This window comes from Lipophrys pholis, assembly GCF_963383615.2.
Source record: "Lipophrys pholis genome assembly, chromosome: 14".
NCBI classification, from domain to species: Eukaryota; Metazoa; Chordata; class Actinopteri; order Blenniiformes; family Blenniidae; genus Lipophrys; species Lipophrys pholis.
This window is the reverse complement of record NC_137633.1, coordinates 26,852,008-26,875,951: the sequence shown is the minus strand read 5'-3', so window position 1 is coordinate 26,875,951 and position 23,944 is coordinate 26,852,008. Positions and strand designations below refer to the sequence as shown.

The 23,944-nt window shown below is 47.0% G+C and overlaps 1 protein-coding gene across 1 annotated transcript in view; it reads right to left on the bottom strand.

Annotated features, from left to right (window-relative positions):
- The window catches only part of rab11fip5a (RAB11 family interacting protein 5a (class I)), a 28,784-nt gene extending 5,145 nt beyond the window's left edge, over window positions 1–23,639 (bottom strand). Inside the window, exons 1-4 of the mRNA XM_080479355.1 lie at window positions 22,976–23,639; window positions 10,476–10,987; window positions 8,343–8,889; window positions 324–468 (exon numbers count right to left, since the gene is read on the bottom strand). Of these exons, the coding sequence (XP_080335481.1) occupies window positions 324–468; window positions 8,343–8,889; window positions 10,476–10,987; window positions 22,976–23,340 (1,569 nt within the window). The 5' untranslated portion in view covers window positions 23,341–23,639. The remainder of the gene's footprint in view (window positions 1–323; window positions 469–8,342; window positions 8,890–10,475; window positions 10,988–22,975) is intronic.
- Between the last annotated feature and the right edge of the window lie 305 nt (window positions 23,640–23,944).

Here is a 23,944-nt window from a genome sequence, read left to right as displayed (position 1 = left end):
ATGGAGTGAGGTAGGCAGGGTGGAGTGATGAAGCAGGGTGGAGTGATGAAGGCAGGATGGAGTGATGAAGGCAGGGTGGAGTGATGAAGGCAGGGTGGAGTGAGGTAGGCAGGGTGGAGTGATGAAGCAGGGTGGAGTGATGAAGGCAGGGTGGAGTGATGAAGCAGGGTGGAGTGATGAAGGCAGGGTGGAGTGAGGTAGGCAGGGTGGAGTGATGAAGCAGGGTGGAGTGATGAAGGGAGTATGGAGTGATGAAGCAGGATGGAGTGATGAAGGGAGTATGGAGTGATGAAGCAGGGTGGAGTGATGATGAGAGGTTTTACCTTCTTCCGGTCGGCGTCCTGCTCACTGGGCTGGCTGCTCCTCCCGGGGTTGATGGTGGACTTGAGCTTTTCCAGGCCGGTGGCCAGAACTGACCGCCGCTCCTCCGTCAGCATGGCAGTGGTCAGGGGCTTCACTGGGTGGGGGCTGCGCCACACAACAACAACACAAGCAGCACCGGCTGTTAGAGTCCACCTCCACAAACATGGCCGCTAGTCTGGAGGTCCAACAAAACAACCCCTACAGAATGGAGGATTAAATTCTTATTGCCACTGGAGGTCACAACACCCCCGACATGTTAGACACACTAACAACAAAGCGTTTGTTGTTAGTTTAGTTGTTTAACAGTCAGACAGGAAGTTACACGACCGACATTCACGTACGACTGAGAGCCGCAGCAGCTTCAGCCTGCTACCGAGATCCGAGGACATTCATGATAAAAGCAGAGTGAAGACAAAGTTAAAGTGTTATCTGAAGGGAAAATATGAATTCTATCTCCACTTTAACAAGTTCACAGCCTGGTGTTTTAATAAGAATTAATGTAAAATGAGAGTCAGGCCATAGTGGATCTTCTAAACCAGCTGGAGAGACGTTCAACAGCCTTCAAGTTTCTTTTAACAGTCAGAACTATTCAGGTTTAATAGAAGGATGAGACGGATACGCAGAAGGTCTCTCCCATCACACCATCACGTATCCAGTACGTCTGTGCATCAGGTTCAGACAGTTTCTCCTCTGGACCTTCAAGGTGGAACCAGAACCACCGAGAGTCTCCTGAACGGGTCTCTGTCGTGATCTGGTCCAGAAGATTAGACCAGAGGAACAAGACTCATTGATGAAAATGAAGCAGAAATTATCTGGAAAACCGAGCCTTAATTACATGCAGCGGTAAAAACAAACATGTAGAAGAGTGTTAAGCGTGTTTTTACCCCGAGGTGGAGAGGAAATGCTATCAGTGGCAAAACAACACCTTCTCCTGTCTGGGAACAAAAAACAAGCCTCTGTGCTGGTTGAGACTTTGGTAGATGAGTGTGTCGCTGTGTGGGAACACTGGCTGATCCTGAGGGGATGGTGTGTGTGTGTGTGTGTGTGTGTGTGTGTGTGTGTGTGTGTGTGTGTGTGTGTGTGTGTGTGTGTGTGTGTGTGTGTGTGTGTGTGTGTGTGTGTGTGTGTGTGTGTGTGTTGGGTAGGAGGGGGTGTGTGTGGTACGAGTTGGGGCAAAATAATAACTGCTAATTGGCCTGAGGCTTTGTTTCCCCTCCCATCACCACAGCCAGGACACACACCTGCAGAAGAGCCCTGTTAACGCCAGAGTGTGTGTGTGTGTGTGTGTGTGTGTGTGTGTGTGTGTGTGTGTGTGTGTGTGTGTGTGTGTGTGTGTGTGTGAGATGAAAAACAGAATGTCACACCACAGAGGAGAAAACCCTCCGAGAGTCGACAGAAGAGAAGCCGGCGGAAGCAGAGAGCGAGGAGGAGGCGCCAGGAGAGAAAGGTCTGGAAGGATGAAGAAGTGCTTCCGCTTCACCTCATAACGGAATCGGAGCTGGTGTAGCCTCACCTGTTCTGCTGCTTCGCCGCACGCCGCCACCGCCGCTCTGCCGCCTGCGGCACCGACACGGAGACTGGAAGCGCGCCGGGTGGAAACCTGGCCGAAGCGTTGGCGAGAGGAGGAGGGGTGGCGAGCGCTACAGGGGAGGTTAGAGGAGGAGCAGAGGGGAGGACAGAGGGGGGGTCTGGACTGGGAGGAGCCAGAGACGATTCCTGTATGGCTCCGGGGTCACTGCCGTAAGACGGTTCCAGGAGCCCCTCAAAAAGTGGCGCTAAATTACCCTCCGACCGGGAGCGGTGCAGCAAAGCCTGGTGGGATTGATGGTATTTTGAGAGTGCATGCTGAGTGTCCACGCCTCCTTCACTGAGTGTCTTCGGACTGCAGCTCATGTGAGAGTCGGTCAAAGCTGCAGGAAGTGACCCGATAGTGAAGCTTCTCTCAGGAGTCTTGTCCTGAGCAGAGCAGGAGATTTTGGATCCATCAGGCTGGTTACTTCCTCCATTACACCACCCAGACCGGACTGTTGTGACCTGGAACGACACCTCGGGGTGGAGCGGTTCTGGTGTGCTCCACCATGGCCGAGACCCACAGGTCTGGTAATCCTGCGAGTCACAGCTGACCGTCAGGCTCTGGAGAAAGCTGCTGGAGCTGTGATTGGACATCCGTGTCTGCCCGTCCTCAAGGACAGGACGACCTGCAACATGACCAAACTCAAGTAAATCTGAGAAACTGGTGAATTTGGCTTCTGAGTCTTCGTCGGATGCGACTTCACAGGAAACTTCCACCAGAAGCTGCCTGCCCTCAGGGGAGGAGGTAGTGAGGTGAGGTGATGGAGAAGAAATCACATCCGTACTGACGTTTAATGAGCTTAAGTCTTTTATCAAATCCCCAACAGAGGTTTTCATAGTGTCGACGCTCTGTTCTGCGATTTCACCACCGGAGTGTGAATTTGGTTTAGGAAGCATGTTTGGGTGGAGGACCTTGGAAACGTTGACTGTCTCAGCATCAGTTTGTTCAGTTCCTGGATCACCTGTCCACTCGTCTGAACCCTTTTCTCGGTTACTGTCTTCATGCTGAATCACAGTCTGATGAGCAACATCGTCCGACGGCTGATCCTTCAACCCGTCTTCAGTTCCTGAGGGTCTTGTCACCACAGCCGACTCGGAGGACTTCTCAAAGCCCAGGACGTTGCTCTCAGGTTCCTCAGAGGACAGCACAGAGAGTTTGTCAGACTGAGACAAGAGACAGGAGAGAAAATCTTCCTCCGCTGAGCTGCCGAGACCAGTAGAACTGCCGAGACCAGAAGAACTGCCGAGACCCGAGGAACTGAGGTCTAGAGAGGTGCCGCCGAGTTGAGTAGAGGAAGCGCGACATGGAACAGGATGCACATTAGTGTTGGTTAAACCATCAGTGGGACTAAAGTCTGGTTTAGTTTCAGTGAAATTAAGGTTTGTAAAGTCGGTGCGGTTCCTCTTGAGGCTCTTGTGTTCTTGGATTGTTCGAGGGACGAGCAGCGAAGCTTCTGGATGATTTGTGTTGATCAGCCGGCTGGTGGCTGAAAACGGCTGATGACACAGTGAATAGTTCCCATTAGAGTTTTGCCGAGGCTCCACTGCCGGTGGTAATACCTCTGTCTGTGTGCGGCGCTCCGGTACAGGCTCTCTGGGTGGGTCCTGCTGAGTTCTGCACTCGGTGGGTTGGTCCTCGGGGGGCTGCAGCCTCCCGGCTGCGAACGCCTGGAAGGACTCGTCCCACTGTGAGTCCAGCTCCAGCTCGGCGGCGGAGGCGAACGAGTCGGACGACCTCTCGACAGTCTTCCTCTTGGTGGGGACTGGAGGAAGGGGTCTGTTCCTCACTATCGCAGTGCGTGCTGAGTCAGCACTCGTGACGAAGTGCTCTGAGGCTGGCGGGCTGCTCTGGGTTGAGGGAGGGTCACTGGGCTGTGGAAAGTGCTGAGCTATGGGGGGTCGGAAGCTGGACAGGGAGGGCAGCGGAGGCAGCGGGGGGGTTAGCATGTGGTCAAAGAAAGGGTTCTGCTGCAGGAGGGAGAAGAAAGGGTTGCAGGGGGAGATAGGGGGCGCTGTGGACTGTGAGGGGCAGAAGGGGTTAGTGTGGTGCAGTGTAGGGACCCCAGAGGGGGGGTCTACAGCGGGGGGGTCACTAGGTGGAAGAGGAGGCTCTAGTTTAGGTGAGACCACCAGGCTGTGAAAGGAAGGACACGGTCCTGGCGATTAGTTCAAACCACTCACACAGTTTCACAACAGCTGCAGAGTAATTAAGAATCAAACGTCCTGAGAACAAACCTCTTCTACCATATTCAGTCTCTTCTAGTTTTGGATCCTACTCAATCCTATTCCATTCAGTAAAGTGGACTGGTTGTGTTCCTTAAGGCCCCGTTACCACGGCAACAACTTCAAGTGGAAATGCAAACATTTCATGGCATTTTGGACGACAACGGTGCTCAGAGGCACCGAAAACACAACTTTTTGAAAACGGGAATTAAAAATTGCCAGTCACAGTAATAACAATAAATAGTGTGCAACAATGGTGTGTTGTTCTCTGGTGCATGTGTGTGTGGTTTCATCACAAAAACAGCCACCAGCACCAACTAGTGGCCCAAGATGAACACTACATAATTTTTAATGTTTCTGCCATTGCCGTGGAAACGTGACATTTTTCTGAAATGAAAATGCAAAACGATACGTTTTCACTTTCATCATGGAAACGGAGCCTCAGTTTATCTCTGAGAAGTTTTGGTTTTAACAATTCAGTGAGAGTAAGTTGGTGAAACTAACAAGCCGTCAGCAGATCAGCGACACTGATCACCTTTTCTAAAGCACGACATGTTTTCAACATGTTTTTCTCATATTTCTTCCTCTTCTACAGTTTTTCTGGCAGACCTGTTAAAGGGGACATATCATGCTAACTCCACTTTTTTAGCCCTTAAATGCATTTTGTTGTATATTTAGAGTGTTTAGAAGTACAGAAAAGTTCAAAGTAGTCTCTTCAGGTGCTCCGTTGATATCTTTATATTCTGTTTTGGTCATATTTTGCGATCGGTTTCGATTTTTCTATTCTCTATTACGTTTTTTGAACAATGACGTCACAGTATTCTCAGCGGAACTGCCAAATTAGGACATCGACATTTCGAGCAATCCGCCATTTTTGTTTCTCGCTGCGATTTTGTAGTTCAACCGAAGTTACGAGAGGATAAGTCGAAATGTTCGGTTGTTGGATGTAGTAACCCACAAGCTTCGTTACACCGTCTCCCAGCATCAGAACCTTTTCGAAGTGCCTGGTTGAGTTTTATTTTTCACAGAAATGTACCCACATCTGTGGGTAAGGTCATTTTTGTGTGCGCGAATCACTTTAAGGACGACTGCTTCAGCAACCTCCGCCAGTATAAAGAAGGATTTGCCGAAAGACTTGGTCTGATTGAGCGGTCAGTTCCTTCTATCTATGGAGACGACGAACAGAGCACTTCGGTAAGCTGTATATAACGCTAAAAAGTGTGATGATAAGACGTCCCTGTCATTGTTTTGTTAGCATTAGCAGTTGCACCGTCTTCATATGTTAGCGCTGTGTGCTCGTTTTAGATTATAATGTAACTTCTGTGTTAAATAGTCGTTGTAATACAGGCAGTATTGTAGTAGTGGGCATGGATGGAGAAGTTAGTGTAAATATAGTAACACACCATTGCGTTACATCCATATAAAGACGTTGTTCTGTAGGTGCATCATCGTCATTTTCATCTGGCTCCGCCGGGTCCGACTCTGGCTCCAACATGTATGGCTGGATGGACAAATCTTCCCTTGTTGACATTTTGTAAATAATGTGTGAATATAAAGTTTCTGCGCCGCTAGATAATTGTATCTGTTCTATCAAACTACAAAGATGGCCGAACAGGGTGACGTTGAACCGAGTGTCACCTCTGCAACCTGGAGAGGAGGAGGGGTATGAAGAGACCGCCCCAAAACGAGTTGCTCTCAGAAGCACATCAGAAAAGGGGTTGAAAAGGGGCCTGTGGAGCTCTAATAATGAGGAATTCAGACCCAAGCATTGCAGTTTCGCGTTGTATAGACCACAACTGTATGATTTATATGTAAAAAGGAAGGATTTAAAAGCATGATATGTCTCCTTTAAACCTGCTCACAAATAAAACATTAATTCACCACAAACTCCTCCTCTGCTCATTTTTACTGCAGGTTAACATTATATAATCTCCTCTTTCCTCCTTTTTTAAATAATTTTTATTCTGTTAGACCATATATGTGAGTTGGCTGATCTGTTAAAACATCTTAAAAAGTTTTAAACCAGTTTTTAATTATTCTATTGGAGATAACAGCCCACAAGGCTTCTAGTACGACACCTGAAGCCTACATGGCTGATATTTTATCATCTGTAAAATATTTCTGGTGTCTTCCAGTCCTCAGGGGAAAGATGTGGCTCTCATATTGTCCATCTGTTTTTTGGTCCTGTGCAGAGAGAATAATGTGGATTTATCTGAAAAACTGCAGTAATAAAACCAACACAGTGTCGGAGAAGTTGCATTCTGAAAACTGGTTTGATCACTAACTGAAGAAAAGAAACTGAGAAGTTTAAGCGTGTCGATCTGAAGACATTACGCAGAAAAAATTATGATTGATGTCGAAACTTCTGATGTAATCCATGCAAATAATAAATAGTGTTTTTTAATCTCAAACACATTTTGTTCCTTTAGTTTTATAGTAAAACATCAGCGTCTCCTTTGTGTTGTATTATTTTGCCTGAAAGGTTGATGCAGCTGGATGTAGTGATAACTTTGTGTTCCTGCTGCCAACTTGGCCCATGTCCCCGAGGATCCGGAGACAAGCGAGTGTGTAGGCCCTGGAAATGTATAGTCGCAGAGTGTGTGTACTATAATCCAGAATAGCTGACCTCGCCCGATCAGCAGGTGCTCGTCGGACCCACGTTGTGTTTCCGCTCGCTGGACGCAAATATCCTGGCGTCTATTTCAGGTGTTAGTGGAGTTATTATTATATTATTATTAATATTATGAGTGGAGTCTTGGTGGGAGGAATTTGTAAAGTTAAGTTAAACTAAAAGCAGTTCCTGCAGGTTTTAAGACACACACACACTGAACCGTCCTGAGGTCTGCACTCAGCTTCAGGCTGGTGGAACTCATAGAAGCAGAACAAGCGTCGCCTCCATCTGCATTGCAGAGACCTGCTGAACCAGAGACCGAGACCGAGACCGAGTCCAGGAGGGATGACGACTCGCCGGAAGCAACATCCAGCAGCGACGCTCAGACTTACCTCGGGTGTTCGTTCAGGTTCAGGTTCTAGGATTCTGTCGCTGAACAGACGTCGTGCGGTCATGTGCTGAATGAAGTCGACTAAACTCTGATCAGAGGAAAACAACCAGCTGCTGTTCATTGATTCAGGTCAGCTGAAGGAAAGTCTGGTGCCAGTTTTGACTTTAAAAAGTTTGATGACCAACGGGAAGAGTTCACTAATAATAAATCCAACATAAGAGTTCAGTTTGAGCGTCTTTCATGTCGTCCGATGACTTTTGTCATGTTATTGAGATAACCTCACATTCTGAGAGTGGAGACGTGGTTAGCCCCGTCACGGGTTCAAATACCAACCAGGAAGTTCTGTGTGGAGATAGTGGATGGAAATCTCAATAACTCTGCGATATACAACTCGCCCCCTCACCATCTTACATCTCACATACCACAATGCAAAACTGCAATATCTAATTGTCTATTCACTGCAAATGATCATACTGGTGCAATAATTCTGTCTGTAACCACGGCGCAATTTAACATCATCGGCCACTTTCACTCCCATGTTTTGTTAGGAGTCTTATTCTTTTTGCCATTTCTATATTTAGTTAAGTTAAGGTTAGTTAAGAGTTTATATTATATTTCGTACTGAATTCTGTAACTTATCTTGTTGCCCTCTGTGTGCTGCTCCTCTTCTATTAACTGCTGGAACTTAAATTTCCCTGAGAGAGTCATCCCAAGGGATTAAGTCGAGTCTAAGTCTAAGTTTCTAAGTCTGTCTATATATTGTATGAACCCAATTCCACCGTGTGAAAGACACTATGAATAAAATCCGACTGGTTTCTATACTATTATGTGCACGTTAGCGTTAGCATTAGCATTGTGCTTAAACCCTCAAGCTGACTCCGCCTCCACAGGAACTTTTATTCAGACCTGTAAACTGGGTACAGATCACATGACTGACATCACATGATTGACACCACATGACTGACATCACATGACTGACATCACATGACTGACATCACATGACTGACACCTCGCCTGTGATGAATCACATTAAGAAGCACCAACAAGTGAAAAATGAGCAGTTGACCATCTTTGTTTACGTGACATTCAGAGCCGGATGAAGGAGTGTGTGTGTGTGTGTGTGTGTGTGTGTGTGTGTGTGTATGTGTGTGTGTGTGTGTGTGTGTTTTTATAGCGTCTCACCTGGGTTTGCTATGTAAGTCCTTGGACCCAAACCAGCCCTTGTGTTTCTCCTCAGTGGTGGGCGGGGCCTGTTCAGATGAACTCTGACCTTTCCCGGCAGACCCGCTCCTCGCCTGGCCGAACCGGTTCCTCCTCTGTTTCCTGTCCCGGACCTCTGACTCGGCGCTGGAAGCTTCAGACGAGGTGGCTCGTCGCTCCTCCTCCTCCTCCTGATGCTCGTCGCTCAGCATGGGGCCGCTCTTCTCCAGGGCGGCGGCGATGGCGGCCTTCTCCTCCTCGTCGGGTTTGTCGAACGACCAGCGGCGCCCGTCTCCTGCGTCGGACGGCCGCGGGCTGAGGTTCTGGAGGGATGTGGACAGAGGCAGGGACTTGTGCAGGAGTCCTAGGCCTAAAGAGGCCGCGGGGGGTCCTGGGGGGGGGTCCAGAGGCGGGGCGGCATAAGCATGGCTTCCATTGACACACACTGTGGGCGGAGGCACTGCGATGGAGATCTCACCGGCCTCGTCACCAAACTCACACTGGAGAGAAGACGTGTTGGCTGTGTGCTCTGTGGAGACGAAGCAGAAAGCTGCAGTGGATCACAGGGTTCATCTCCCTAGATTATAGGACTGGGCTGCAACACCGTGGATTTTCATGTAATTCTGGAACAGAGCTGGATTAACGTGAACAAACTATGTTCTTAAGGTTTCACTGTCTTTGTTTCATATTTCTAAATCCCACTGATGAATCCATTTGGGTTTTAAAATGATAAAAATGACAGTTTTCACAGAATAATAAAGCAGGTGTGTGAGTTGATGCAAGTTCATTTACCCAATGGTACCTGTGTAAGTTCAGATGTTAAAACATTAAAATATTGTTTGATTATTTATTCAATGAATTTATTGGGTGTGTTTTTGTGTCTGTTTGTCCTGGATGCAAGCTGTTTCTTTCTGATGTGAGAGAACGAACCGATTCTCAAAACTGCAGCAGGTCAGATAAATCCACAGATGATCCGACCTGCTGCGCTCCTCCGTCAGCTGCAGTGTTTCACTGTGACGACCTTTCATAACAATCATCTCTTTTATATTTGCTGCTGGACAAGATCACGTTCAGCCTTTTATCAAGTAAAAAGTTAAGATTTGAAAGAAACGGTAAGAGCAGGAGGAGGTGGATTTATTCATTTATTCAAGACTAAACCGCTTTGACATTAAACACCTTCAGTCACTACGTCCGCCGTAATTCCGTCAAGACTAATTTTGTCGAAATTCGGCCCGGGAAGATCCCTTAAGATTTTGGAGGCTGAGTCCAGGTCAAAGTTCGGAAGACGTCAGAAATCCGATTGCTCTTGTTTCTAATACTAACTAACTAATTCTTCTAACTAACTAATAACACTGTTAATCTTATGGAGTAACTGTGTTATTAGTTCTTAATAACAATAAATGGCAATAAAATGTGTCACCTTTATTGTTATTTAAACTAATTCACCATCTCACGTCAAATCTAAGTAAAGTAGAGACACCGAGTAGATCTTACTCTTTAACTCTAAACTCACATTAAGTAGAAACTCAGGCTCAGTTTCCATGGCAACGCCTCTGGTGAAAACGCTTCGTTCTTGTGTTTTCTTTTCAGAAAAGTTTCACATTTACACGTTTTCAAAATGATAAAGTTGGGCCACTAGTTGGTGCTGTTGGCTGTGTTTGTACTTAAAACACACACACACAGCAGAGAACAATGAGCTCTAAACATGAACACTGGGAGAACACGGACTTTCTAGTGGACAGACCAGCAAGTTGGACTGTTATTACGGTGACTGTCAAAATAAAAGTACCAAGCTGGATTGTTATCATGGTGACTGTCAAAATAAAAGTACCAAGTCGGATTGTTATTACGGTGACTGTCAAAATAAGAGTACCAAGTCCCAGGAGAATATGGACTGAGAGTCGTGACACCACGGAGGAAACTTTGTTCTGATTGGCTCTACTGAGCATGTGCAGAAGAACTAGTTAGTACTACCAACAGAGCGTTTTCATAAAGTTGTTTTCAGTGACCCGGAGCCCCGCTGTGGTGTAAACAGGCTCTTCAGAAGTTTTCAGTTGAACCCCTCCAAGCTCCGCCCCTCAGGAGGAAACACGCTGCACCCTGCAGTGGACTCACCTGGGCTGTTGTCGGCCGTCAGGTTGCTGCTGTTGCTGGGGGAGTTGGACATGTCGGAGACCACCACACTGATCCCGGCGGTGGGACTGAGGCTGCCCCCCCGGGACGACGACTCGCTGCTCTCCGAGCCCAGCGAGGTGCTGGAGCGCGTGTCCGAGGACTTCCGCAGCTTCCCCCTCAGGAAGAAGGTCCTCATCTTGCTCCGCCGGGCCTCGCCGCCCTCGTCGTCCTCGTAGTCCTCCTCGCCGCCGCCGTCGCTGGGCAGGCGCTGCCGCATGCGGTACAGGGAGCCGTAGCCACCGGGGAGGACGGCCGAGGACGAGTCCTTATCGCTGGACCTCCTCTTGCCCGTGATGTGCTCCTTCAGCTTGCTGAAGGTGGAGGCGCTCTTGTCCTTCATCACCAGGTCGTACATGCTGGCCGTCAGGTTGTTCCTGGTGAACTGGACGCTCACCTGGACTTCTCCTCGCTCCTTCTCCTTCTTCCCCGTCTTGGAGTTCAGTCTGAACCACCTGAAACACACGGCAGGACGTTTACACCGCAGCTCAGCTGTGAAATGTTGTTGAGTGGCTCATTAAGTTAAGAATAAAACTTTTAACTGTTTTAACATTTTGTCAAGACAAACAGCCACAACTTCCAGTTGTCATGTTGATAAGAAAACACGTCTCGTCTCCGGGGATTTAACGAGTCGACCATCATTCTGAGCATGTCTTTGAACTGTACAAAATAATACCACAGTACTGCTGTGTCAGCAGATATCAGAGCTGCGCTGCTCTGATATCGTCGTATTGTCAAAACCGTTCCATTTAAAAAGCTCTATTTCCTGAAACAGACGAGTGTTTATGGCAGTTTTACTCCAGCAACATTACACTGTAAAAAATGTCTCTAAATATCTGGTGACAGCTCTTAAGTGGTGCTGCACTATATCTCACAAATGTATCATGATCACAACTTCAGCTTCAGCAATAAATAAAGATCAATAAATAAACGCAAACCATAACCTCAAACAGAAAAATCACTACAAACTATAAAACCAACAAGTGTCTTCAGTTCGTAAACAAAACCAGAACCAACCACAGTCATTGTGATTAAATCCCACGTTTCCTTGTCATTCTGAAGAGAGAGTGTGGAAACTACTTGAGACGGTTCAGCGTTCACATGTTGAACATTAAGGCTGAGAGGTTTGGTGGAGCCGTCGTTCACACTGTGAGTGAATGAATCCATCTCCCCTCTGTGAGAGCTTCTTCTCCTTCCTGAGCACACAGACGGTCTTTCGTGTATTTCAGGGTGTAGACTGGACGTTAAGGCTGTAGAGGTGGTGTTGGGAGTGTCGGTGTGTCCACACGTCCCACAATCCCTCTGGGCCCCTCGTTTGGGTCCTTACACCTTGTAAGCAGGAACAATGAAGTAAAAACCATTTTAAGGCCAGTGCCCTATATAAATGTGACGGCGCCCTGCGTGAGAACAAGCGAACTGAAAAAAAAGCCGCATGCCGTCGGGGGAGGGGGGGCTTTTCTTTGAAACGGCTCTGCAGCGGCGGTGGAGCGGTGCCAACGCGTTAACCACACCGCGACACGGGAACGACGCCTCTGCTCTGATGTGAGCAGTTTTAAGAAACATCCCCCCATTAACCAGAAGAAGAAACAATTCATCTGTCTCTGGACTTCCTGTGTTCGCTGCCTTGTTCTCGCTTCACTTCGCTCCAAACAAACGGTTCCACCTGGAGCGGTTTTCTACCACAGAGCCACTTTCTACCTGGAGGAACACCAAACACCTGGACTCAGTCAGGAGTTCCAGAGCAGAGTTCTGTGTTCATCAATCACAGGAAGCTGTTCAGATCAACCGCTCCATGCAGCGCTGCAACAAAACTCACATTTCATTGATGTGAATAGAAACAGGAAGCTGAAAGGTTTTGAGTCGAGATGCGGCTCTTCTGTTGAGTCAGCAAGGAAATCTAAATGTCACGCTCTGGAAACTCTAATGTGCAAATAAAGACATGAAACACGACAGAAAACTCACTGATGCAACGCAAACGTCTTCAAATCCTCCATCAGACACAAAGCTGGTTTCACATGGAGACGACGCTGTAGTCGCCACTAAATTCACTGAACTCTCAATTCATGAAGAGATTTAAAACATATATAATATGTGGAATATACAGTGTGTATATATATATATATATATATATATATATATATACACACTGTATATTCCAGGTTGTTTTAAATTTATATATATATATATATATATATAGATATAGATATATGTACTTTACTCGGCTTCACACTGACATATTTACCTTCCAGGTAATTCCTCCAACACTAAGAGACAAAACAGAAACATCTTTAACCAGCTGAACTCAGGATAATCTGCTAGTTAAAGGAAACAGTCGAGCCTCTTGGCGTTTTCAAAAAGTTGCATTTTCAGTGGCTCCGTTGTCGTGTGAACAGACACAAAAAAACACAACAGCTTTGTGTTTTCATTTTTTAAATTCATTTCAGGCATTTAATACATTTTGTGCAATCACATACATATCCAATATTCCTATACACACACACACACACACACACACACACACACACACACACACACACACACACACACACACACACACACACACACACACACACACACACACACACACACACACACACACACACACACACACACACACACACACACACCTCATATATCTGATTAACACACCTGAAAAGGGGAAGGAGGAAGTAAACTTATCAAATCCTACCCCTTCTCCAATATTTAATAGTTCTATATTATAATTATATTAAAAATAGTATTATATAAGTAAATATAACAGTAACAAATGTTATCTAATATAGAAGACTCATATATGTATAAATACACATAATATTCCCACATATACATATTTATCACAAACCAAACGTTGTGGCGTAAACAGGGCCTGAGTTTAATGTCTGTGGCTCCCAGACTAAACAGTGCTCTTTCTCTCGCCCCATACTTTCAGTCTGGACTAGCTGGGACTCGGCCGTGTTGGTTCTCGTAGTTCTGGTGTTCTCCTGCTGTGTTCCAGCAGTGAAGCAGTTTGGTGATGTTTATTTCTGGGTTTTTAAGCCCATTGCCTCTGCCCTGTGGTCACCTGGTATGACGGGGGGAGATCCGTCCATCATTGAACTTTTTAAATTAGTTGAACACAAAATATTTTTGAATTAAATAATTAATTAAATTTATCTTTCATTCCAAAGACTCTGTCATTTTGAATTTGCACAGCATGAATGCCTGGAAACATCATTTATAACTCTATATAATCCACATGTTGGGATAAAGTTTCAATATATTGTGCAGTACTGACTGATACTGAAAGGAATAAAGCTGCTTATGCATCATCAAAACACAAAACATGAACCAAAGTGGTTTGAAAAGGTAGAAAGTATTTCTGTGGCTGTTAAAGGAACAAAGGAGCCTCCGGATCACCTTCTTCATCCAGGCCGTGAGATTACACAGGAAGCGTCACAGGAACGTTTCCCTCTCCACCATAAACACGGTCATAACGGCGGTGCACAGAACAATACCAGTGTGTTACGTGATGCTGGCCTGCAGATCAGAGCTCAGTAACACCCGGAGGAGAACCAGGCAGCAGAACCAGCAGAACCAGAACACCTCGCTGTCCCACCTTGTTTTAGTGTCTGGATGAAAATGACGCTGACGGGAGCCGGACTTCTCCCGTCAGCTCAGACCGTAGACCGCCGCCGCTCCACGACTCCAGTTTCACATCAACCCTCCAACAACAGCGTCCGTCCACCCGTCATCCCCGCCCTGCAGCCGGGGCGTGGTTCACATTCCACTGAGCCTCAGCTCAGTAGAACCTGCAGAAATCTGCTGCTCTGCACGTCTGTAGCAGTTTGATAATTAACCGACAGGCTGAGAGGAGAAACTGCTTCTGCTGACTGAAACACTTTGAAAACTCTTCTTATGCATCCGACTTGTTTTTTGCTTTTGAAGAGTCGCTTGCACCTGAGCTCCTGGGTCATGTGACGCCTGAACTAACCCGACAATAACAAATGTGAGCGTGAGGAAACGGACGAGGAGCCTAAATACAGAAACTGCAACGCAGCCAAAAGCTGCTGCCTCCGTTCTGAAGCCCACATACTCCAGCAGAGCACAGTGTGTAACTCACAAGGCTCCCAGAAGCATCGGCCCACACAGAAAACGCTTCAGCGAGGCCTCAGTGTTCTAAATATCCACAGAGAGCCCTGAGAAGACCACAACAGTCTTCCAAAGTCAATGTCCCGCCAGGCTTTAAGGAATCTGTGGGAGTCCACACACATTTTTTCTTGTCATAAACAACCAGATTCCAGTGCTGCGGAGCAGAACAGCATATCTGCTCTCACATCTTGCAAAAACAGGAAATCAGGGCGCTCCACCCGGTCCCAGTGTGAAACCATCTCCTGGTTCTCCTGGTTCTCCTGCTCCCTCGTCCACGGCTGAACTCTTCATTCCTACAGAGTTGCGTCAGTCCCAGAAACCACCGCTCCGGCTCAACAAGGCTGGAATTACAGCTCAGTGCTCTCGGCCTGTTTGGGGCCTCGGCCATCAGACAGGAGGAAGAAGTGAAAGCACCTGTCGTTACTTTAACATCAGGAGACGAGCTCCAGCTGATATGACCTACAACACCTTGACTGATTGACAGAAGACAGACAATCGTGACAATATATTTCTCCATGGTTTAAAGAGGTCATTTTGTTCTCCTCCTCCTCCTGTTCATCTCCTCCTCCTGTTCTCCTCCTCCTCCTGTTCTCCTCCTCCTCCTGGTCTGGTCGCTCCAGAAACCTTCAGTATTCTAAGTTTCCAGCTCCTCCTTGATTTTCCTCCATTTGAATATTGGATCATAGGAGCTGCATTCAGAATCTGCTGTGTCTGTGTGAGCTGGACTGGCTCCGCCCACACATGCCCATCTTTGGAAGAGGAGGAAGTACTTCCTCTCGTGGTGCCATGTGCCAGAGCAGAGCTGCCCAATTGTGGGAGGAGTCAAAGGGAGGAGCTACCTTGATTGGGATTGGTTAAACCCCCGATGACACTATATTCTCGTTTATATTTTGTCTGATATAACAGATATGACAGATACTGAAACACACAAGCAGTATATTATGTATTACACAGTATCCTGGTGGAAAATCCCTGAGAAAAACACTAAAACGTTCACGAGCCTCAAAGAACTTCCTGGAACACTCCACAGTCTATTTACAGAAAGCGGAAAACATACACTGTCAACTTTGGGCAGGTCATCAGGTCTGCACTAGCAACTGTCTTATTGTGTAGAATTCAGAGGAAGTCAGAGGCAAAACCTCCGATATTCAACAGGCTGTTTCCAGCACAGAGTGATTTCCTCTCTGCAGCAAATCCAATGTCCAATAGACGACTACAGGAATGGTATTCATGAACCAATCAGAGCACAAGGGTAGATATGCAGATCATACTAGGAGTGAATCACACTGATGTCAGGAGTAGCAAGTGAACATTTTGTTCCCACAGTGGCTGTTAGAAGCAGGAAAACAGACGAGTGAAGGTGATCCGGCTCAGAAGCTCCTGTGTTCTCAGCCTGATGGTCCAAAGAAGCAAACATGTGGTGACGGTGTCAGTGACGGAGGGCGATGCCTCGGGACGTCACGGCGTTCAGAGGCTGAAGGTCTGTCGCCGACACGCCAGATACCACAGCTCAGCTTCAGGGGTCCGGAGCTCAGGTCTCAGGACAGGAAGTTACACAACATCAGTCAGGGTGTTTTAATCTTCATAAGAACACAAAGGAAAATCTCATCAGTTATCAGCTGACAAGAGCTGAGGAATATTTCTATATATGATCATAATGCTAATGTGTTGAATGTTTAAATTCTCAGCCTAATGGAGCAGAATCGTCCTTGTGTACCGTGTTTACTGCATCGCGTGGTAAGGAGGCGGAGCCAGAGACAGCAGCTCTTAAATACCAGCTGGAAGCTTTTACTGAGGATCAATAACCAGCAGTGGTTTCATGGTTTCTCCTCCAGGAGCAGTGAGGTGAAGCTGGTGATGCCTCCTGCTTCAGCAGCACAAGTAACAGACAGACGAGACGCAGCAACGCATTCCTCATGTGGACGAGAGCCGCAACGCCACTGTCCAGCTCAGTGCACACAGACCGACACAACACGTCTCTGAGACACACAACACGCCTCTGAGACACACAACACGCCTCTGAGACACACAACACGTCTCTGAGACACACAAGAGACACACAACACGTCTCTGAGACACACAACACGCCTCTGAGACACACAACACATCTCTGAGACACACAACAGACACACAACACGTCTCTGAGACACACAACACATCTCTGAGACACACAAGAGACACACAACACGCCTCTGAGACACACAACACGTCTCTGAGACACACAAGAGACACACAACACGTCTCTGAGACACACAACACGCCTCTGAGACACACAACACGCCTCTGAGACACACAACACGTCTCTGAAACACACAACACGTCTGAGACACACAACACAGCCTCACAAACACACAACAGGGAGCTCCTCTCCTGCTCACCACGGCAGTAGTAACTAGTAGTTTCCTCTGTGGTGTCACGACTCCCAGTCCATATTCTCCTGGACTTGGTACTTTTATTTTAACAGTCACCGTAATAACAATCCAACTTAGTACTTTTATTTTGACAGTCACCGTAATAACAATCCAACTTAGTACTTTTATTTTGACAGTCACCGTAATAACAATCCAACTTGGTAGTTTTATTTTGACAGTCACCGTAATAACAATCTAACTTAGTACTTTTATTTTGACAGTCACCGTAATAACAATCCAACTTGCTGGTCTGTCCACTAGAATGTCTGTGTTCTCCTGTTAATGTTTAGAGCCCATTGTTCTCTGCTGTGTGTGTGTGTGTGGTTTCATTACTAAAACTAACAACAGCACCAACTAGTGGCTCAACATGGAAACTACATCGTTTTCAGCGTTTCTGCTGCCGTTTCCATGGAAACAGACATTGTTTTCAAAATGTTGTTGTGTCAGTGTGTAACTTTTCTGAAGCGTTTTCACCTGAAACGTGTAAACGGGAGCAAACAGTCTTGGATGTTCACTCTGTGGGATTAAAGGATGAAGTGTAGATGAACTGGTGACGAGAGATTAGTGACGTCTGAATGAGAAGAAACTGTTTCACTGATTCCTGTTTATGATGCTGCAGAGAAGTTCATCTCTTCAGCTGAGCAACGTTTAACTGGGACGACTGGCCGAGACACACACACACACACACACACACACACACACACACACACACACACACACACACACACACACACACACACACACACACACACACACACACACACACACACACACACACACACACACACACACACACACACACACACACAGCAGTGTTTTCAGTTTCTTCCTCCTGACAGATCGAGGGGAATTCACCAAACGCCCACCTCTCAGCTAATCTGTTCCTCGCTGGTGAATCAACATGCAGCTGCAGTTCTGGAGTCATTTAATGAAAAACACCGATGAATAAAATCAGATTATAATAAAACGGCCTCTTTCACGTCCCTCTTTGCTCATTTGTAGAGATAATCTGTCTGCCCTTGAATGTCCTTTAACTGTTCTTTATTATTATCATTTCTATTGGAAGGAGTGACGCAGAGTAAAGTACTGTAAACGGTAAATAATTCAGACTTCTGGAGAAAGAGCTGCAACGTGCCCGTGTCGGACCGGGGGTAACTGTGGGGGTTCCAGGTTGTGTGTTTGTGTCACTTATCTTCAGTGTTTGTGAGTTGATGGTGAGAGAAGCTCCTGGACTGTGATTGGACAGTCGTACAGTGGAAGTGGCCACGATGGCTGCGTGGTTACAAAGCTCATCTTCTACACTTCCTAGAGGTTCGTGAAACGTGCAAATGTCATAAAGTTGTAGTGAAGAGAAAGTCTGGTCGCCCGTTTACACCACGACGGAGTCGGAGCGTTTTCAAAAAGTTCCACGTTAGGGGCCATTCTGAAAAAGTGGTTCTGAGCAGCGATGTCATGTAAACAGACACCAAAACACTACTTAAGTTCTCTGGTTTCACTTGCAAACGTTGTCATGGAAACGGGGACTTAATCAATTAGATTTTGTAAATATTGCAAATATTGGAAATATTAATACAACTAAATACTTTCCCTCATACTGTTTGCCCCTGTGTTTTCCATGCATATATATTTATCTAATTATGTATTTATATATACATACTCCATTCTCCTGTGTACAACTGTCCTGTCTGACTGAATATTCCTGCAACGTTGAGCTGCTGTGACGACTGAACTTCCTCATGTAGGATTAATAAAGTCTGATCTATCTGATCTTATCTACAAACAAATCTGTCCCTTGAAAAACGTCCCACACGGAACTTTTTTAAGCAAATGTTGCTTGATGTGTTGAGCTAAGTACAGAGGAGAGCTTGAGTGTGGAAGTTGTTAAAAAGAAGAAGATGTTGGGAATAGAACCTGAACATTTCAGTCCCTCCGGTCGTCTGGCAGGTTTGTCTTGTGCTCAATATTCACAGATCTTTGTTTTGACCTTCTGGAGCAGGTCGACCCCGAGACATGTTGCTATTGACCAGACCCACTGAAGACCACACACCATCGCCCCCATCCTCTCCACCATCATCATCCTCACAGGCTGTAACCTTCAGGTGACCAGCGGCAGGAGGCGGCTTCTCCTCTCGTCTCCTATCCAAGGATCTGCCGGAGTGGGAGCACAGCGTGGCCCCGTTCACACAGCAACCATTCCCAGTGAAAACACTAAACCGTTGTAGGGTTTTGAGCATCTGTTTCCATGACAACGAAGCTCGGACCCATTGAAAACAACTTTTTGAAAATGGCTGCCAAGGTGGAAGTTTTTGAAAATGTTCAGGCTCCGTCACCATAGAAACGGAGTAAAACCTCCTGGAAACGGTCGTGGCTCAGTCCACGTTTACATGTACACACGTTTTTACAAAAAATGTATATTTCCTCCTCTGTGTTTCCATAAACATGTTTACACCAGGGGTGTCAAACTCATTCCACTGAGGCCACATCAGCATCTGGCTGCCCTCAAAGGGCCTCATGGAACTGTTAAACAGTGTAAATATAATGTCAAATAAATGTAACTACTCATCAATTATAAATAACTCTGACTTTACTACTTATTCATATTACAACTATTACATATGCATTTGCAGGATATAATAAATATATTTGCTCGTTGCTCTGTTAAGTCTAAGTTTGTCATACTTTGCTCCGTACTTGGTGTCAAAATGTGAACGTATACTTTACTCTTTGACAACCGACACGCTTCAGAACACTAAAGACAAACTGTTTTTTCTCCTTGAAGCCCAAACACGTCTTCTCCTTCCTTCGTTCATCAAACATCCTTTCATCTGCATCAAGTTCTCTCTTTCTGGGATCATTTGTATTTCTCAATTCTACTTGTTGAAAAGTGCCTTGATGTTTATACACTGCAGTCTGGTGCCGCCACTTTGCAGGTGATATAATGGGCGTGTAGTTTGTGGTCAATGCACTTTTTCAAACACACGACGAGCTCAAAGAAACAAACCTCACTACTTGATCAAATGTGATATTTTGCAGTCGGTGCAAAAGTGCATAAACAACACTCTATAAAAATTGTTTACGTTTTTTTTATTCTTAACGCCGCTCCGCTCGGGGGAGCAGTCGCCCCGTCGCCTCTCCCTCCCCGCCGCACGGCGCACCTTGTTGGGCCCGTGTCCCTCTGTGTCCCTCTGTGTCCCTCCGTGTCCCCACGTGTCCCCCGTGTCCCTCCGTGTCCGTGCCTCAACGCAGCGTGTGGTGGGGGGTGTGGTGGGGGGTTGTTCGGCGTCAGGTGGAACACAGGTCAACATAAAATAACGTGGCGGGCCACATTTAGCCCGCAGGCCGCGAGTTTGACACGTGATTTACACGGATTGCTTTTCCACCTGGTTCAGAGCTGCCATGAGCAGCCAGACCTGTAGGGGGCAGTGTAACCAGAAGCATGAAGCCATGACAGCCAATCAGAGTCCTGGAAGTTATTCTGGAGTTATTTCCTGTTCAGCGATACCGGCACACGGTTGGTTTATTTGGAGCGATGAAGAAGCGGAGCTCCTCCACAATGTGGCGATAAAAAATAGGAAAGCAGCTTTTACTGGATCCTTCGTCATCACAGCTCAAACTGGAAACACGTCACACACAGACGACGCTCCCGTCGCATATTGGGACCTAAATCTCCGCCTCCCTCTCTTTAGATGCAGACAGAGCTTTTCTAAACCTCCACTGTGGCCGCAGTTTTCAGAAATGAGCGTGTCAGGGGAGTCGTAGCTGGTTTATGTGTAAATACAAGAAACGCAGAGAAGTATCACAGTTTTTATAATATCAGGGTACGTGGAAACGTGGCTCGGTCCCGAGCAGACGACAGAAACGCTGTGGTTTCATTACAAAAACAAACAACAGCACCAACTAGTGGCCCGGCATGCTAACTCCATTGCTTTCAGTGTTTCTGCCGTTACAGAAATCTGGTTTTGCCTCATAAAGAATGATGTTTGCAGTCTGAGTTCCAGGATGACCTCCGTCAGTACTGCTGGTGTTCTTCAACGCAGACTCAAAACAATTCCGCCTTTAGGAGGCGCTGTTTGACAAACTCCTGGACAATCATGCAAAGGTTTTACTGACACCGTCTCTTCTTGCTAGAATAATGGAATAAAATCGTCTCAAACTTTTTCAAATGGCTCTCAGCCTGATTCCTGGGTCTTCGGTCTCCCTCTGGGTTTTTACTCAGAGTTGCTGCGTAAACATGAAACATTTCTGAGATGAAAACACTCGGAGCGGTTAAATGTGACAGTTGGATTAGGCTGAAAGCTATTTGGCCCGAGTTCTAACACGGAAAGAAAAAAACTGTTTTTTGATGTTTCAACCTAGATTGACCTTTTTTCACTGTGTCACACTTGAAATGTGCAAAATGGAAATAGAAAAAAAACTGCTTGTGATCCAAAACTTTGGCATGTTGTCCATGTTTTAAAAATCTTTGTAGAAACTCAGTTTTGTAAAAAAAAATCAACATGTAATGACAATTTTCCAATTCGAAATCAAACAACATGAAAAACTAAAACAAAGTAAATAAGCTGCCAAGATCAAGTATAAACTGCTCCGACACGACAATCTAACAAGGTAAAGTGTCTTTGCAGACGTGAGCTCCAGACGACCAAAACCCCTGGTGGTCATTGTCTGAAGGTTTTTATCAGGAAGCTGCTGAAAGACATTCAGAAGGAAAATCTACATTAAAAACTTCTCGTCTTCCAGAAAATCTCAACATTTCTGGTTCGAGTTGGAAAAGTCCAGGTCCTGGTTTTGGCCACCAAATATGTAAAAAGGCAAAAGTTATATTTCAAATTTACTCTCTTTGAAAGACGATCGGGAAGAAAGTGCATCAACTAAAGTTTTTGTTTAAAAAGGTGTTTCTGCGTTGTAGACTTGTGAGCAGCCGACTGTCTCAGGCGACTAAAACACTTTGTTTACATAGAAAACAGCTTTTTTCTCTTCCAACGACACTGAAACTGAACTGAGCTCCAGTCGATCTCCGAGGGGAGACGAGAAGCATGGAGGAACTGCAGAGGAGAAAACCTGCTGTACGTAGAAGTTCAGAAGCACAAAACACTGCGGCTCTGCACAATTTGAAGATGTTTGGATTGAAGAGATGTTACGTCTCAGTCTCTCTCACCAACTAGATAACAGAGCAAGCGAAGAAGACGATTTCTTAGATGTTTCACTCAAAGGTCTTTGCTATCCATCCGTCTCCAGTCTCTTCTCATTAACAACCTCTGAGGAGTTTTGGAAAAATGAAGCAACAGAATGAATAAAGGAGCATGAAGAGCCTCCAGTATCGCCATGACGACGCTCTGCCACTTTTGAATTTACCGAGGAAGGTGAAACTGTCCTGAGAGTTTGAGAAAATGACGGCAAACATAAACACTGAGAACGAACACAAACACCTTGTGGTCACTTCTCTGTTTGAGTGGGTGGGCTTTGTAAAACAACATGTATTGCTAAAAATACCATGGAGCTTTGGGATCATGAAACTCTGACTTAATCTGTGGATTTGGGACAAACATTAATCCCCTGCTGTGCTGGAAGCCCTGCCTCGGTGAGGGGAAACAACAAGAGGGAAAGAGGGTTCTGGAAGTTCTAGGAGGAGGAGGAGGAGGAGGAGATGAAGAGCAGTGAGGAGTTAGTTTGGTGTATCTGGTGGAGGAGGGAGGGTGTGACTGTCTGCAGGGCCTGATGCAGCAGCACATCTGACAGCTCTGTTTACGTGTGTGTGTGTGTGTGTGTGTGTGTGTGTGTGTGTGTGTGTGTGTGTGTGTGTGTGTGTGTGTGTGTGTGTGTGTGTGTGTGTGTGTGTGTGTGTGTGTGTGTGTGTGTGTGTGTGTGTGGAAACACACATGCAGACAGGTAAACAGTCCCACTCACTGGTTCTTGACGCCCCGGGTCTCCTGGAAGACTTTATCCAGCCGGACCACCGCCTGTCCCAGGAACACGTCCATGCCGATGAGCGCCCGGTGCATGACGGTGAGGACGAGCTCGGTGCTCGACGCCGGGCAGCAGCCCTGCAGAGCCCCGGGCTGCAGCTCGAAGCAGCACTCCTCCCTCCACTCGGGCTCCGTGGTCTTCTCCGCCACCCCGGTGGAGTACTTCTCCTTGCCCAGCTGGATGATGGTGTACACGTCGCTGGTGCCGTGCTTGCCCTTGCCCCGCAAGCCTCTGCCCCGCAGCACCGTCACCTGCACGTTAGACGGTAACCATGTCTGGTCGTCCTCCACGGTGAGGGAGGACATGTCCGCTCCCCGCCACCTCCACACGAGGCCACCGAGGGGAGAGCCGCTGTGTCCGCCGCTTCCTCCTGCTCCGGCGGTGCAGTCACATCAGCTCCGGGCCGCCGGGCGGTGCCGCATTACGGCTTCCGTCGTCTCCGCAAAGTTCCCGGTGTGTCCGTTGGTTTGCCGCCTGGCGGCTGCTGCGGGTCCTCGGTAGCTCTGCGGCAGCAGCAGCAGCAGCGTCCGTCCCCGCACGAAGCGTCCCGGCCCCGCTGCGCTCCGCACCGCACCGCACCGCTCCCCCTGCTGCCGGCCTGTCTGCGGGCAGCGACGTCACGCAGCCCCCCCACCAGGACCAGGAAGTTCAGTTGAGTGTTGGGGGGGGGCTGGAAGTTCAACTGAGGGGCGGAAACACATGGTTCTGCAGTGCGTACACACACACACACACACACACACACACACACACACACACACACACACACACACACACACACACATACATACATACATACATACATACATATACACACACACACCTTGACTCTGGCTTGATGGATGGATTTATGGATGGATGGATGGATGGATGGATGGATGTGGTCTGCCTCATGTGAACCAACCTGAAGGG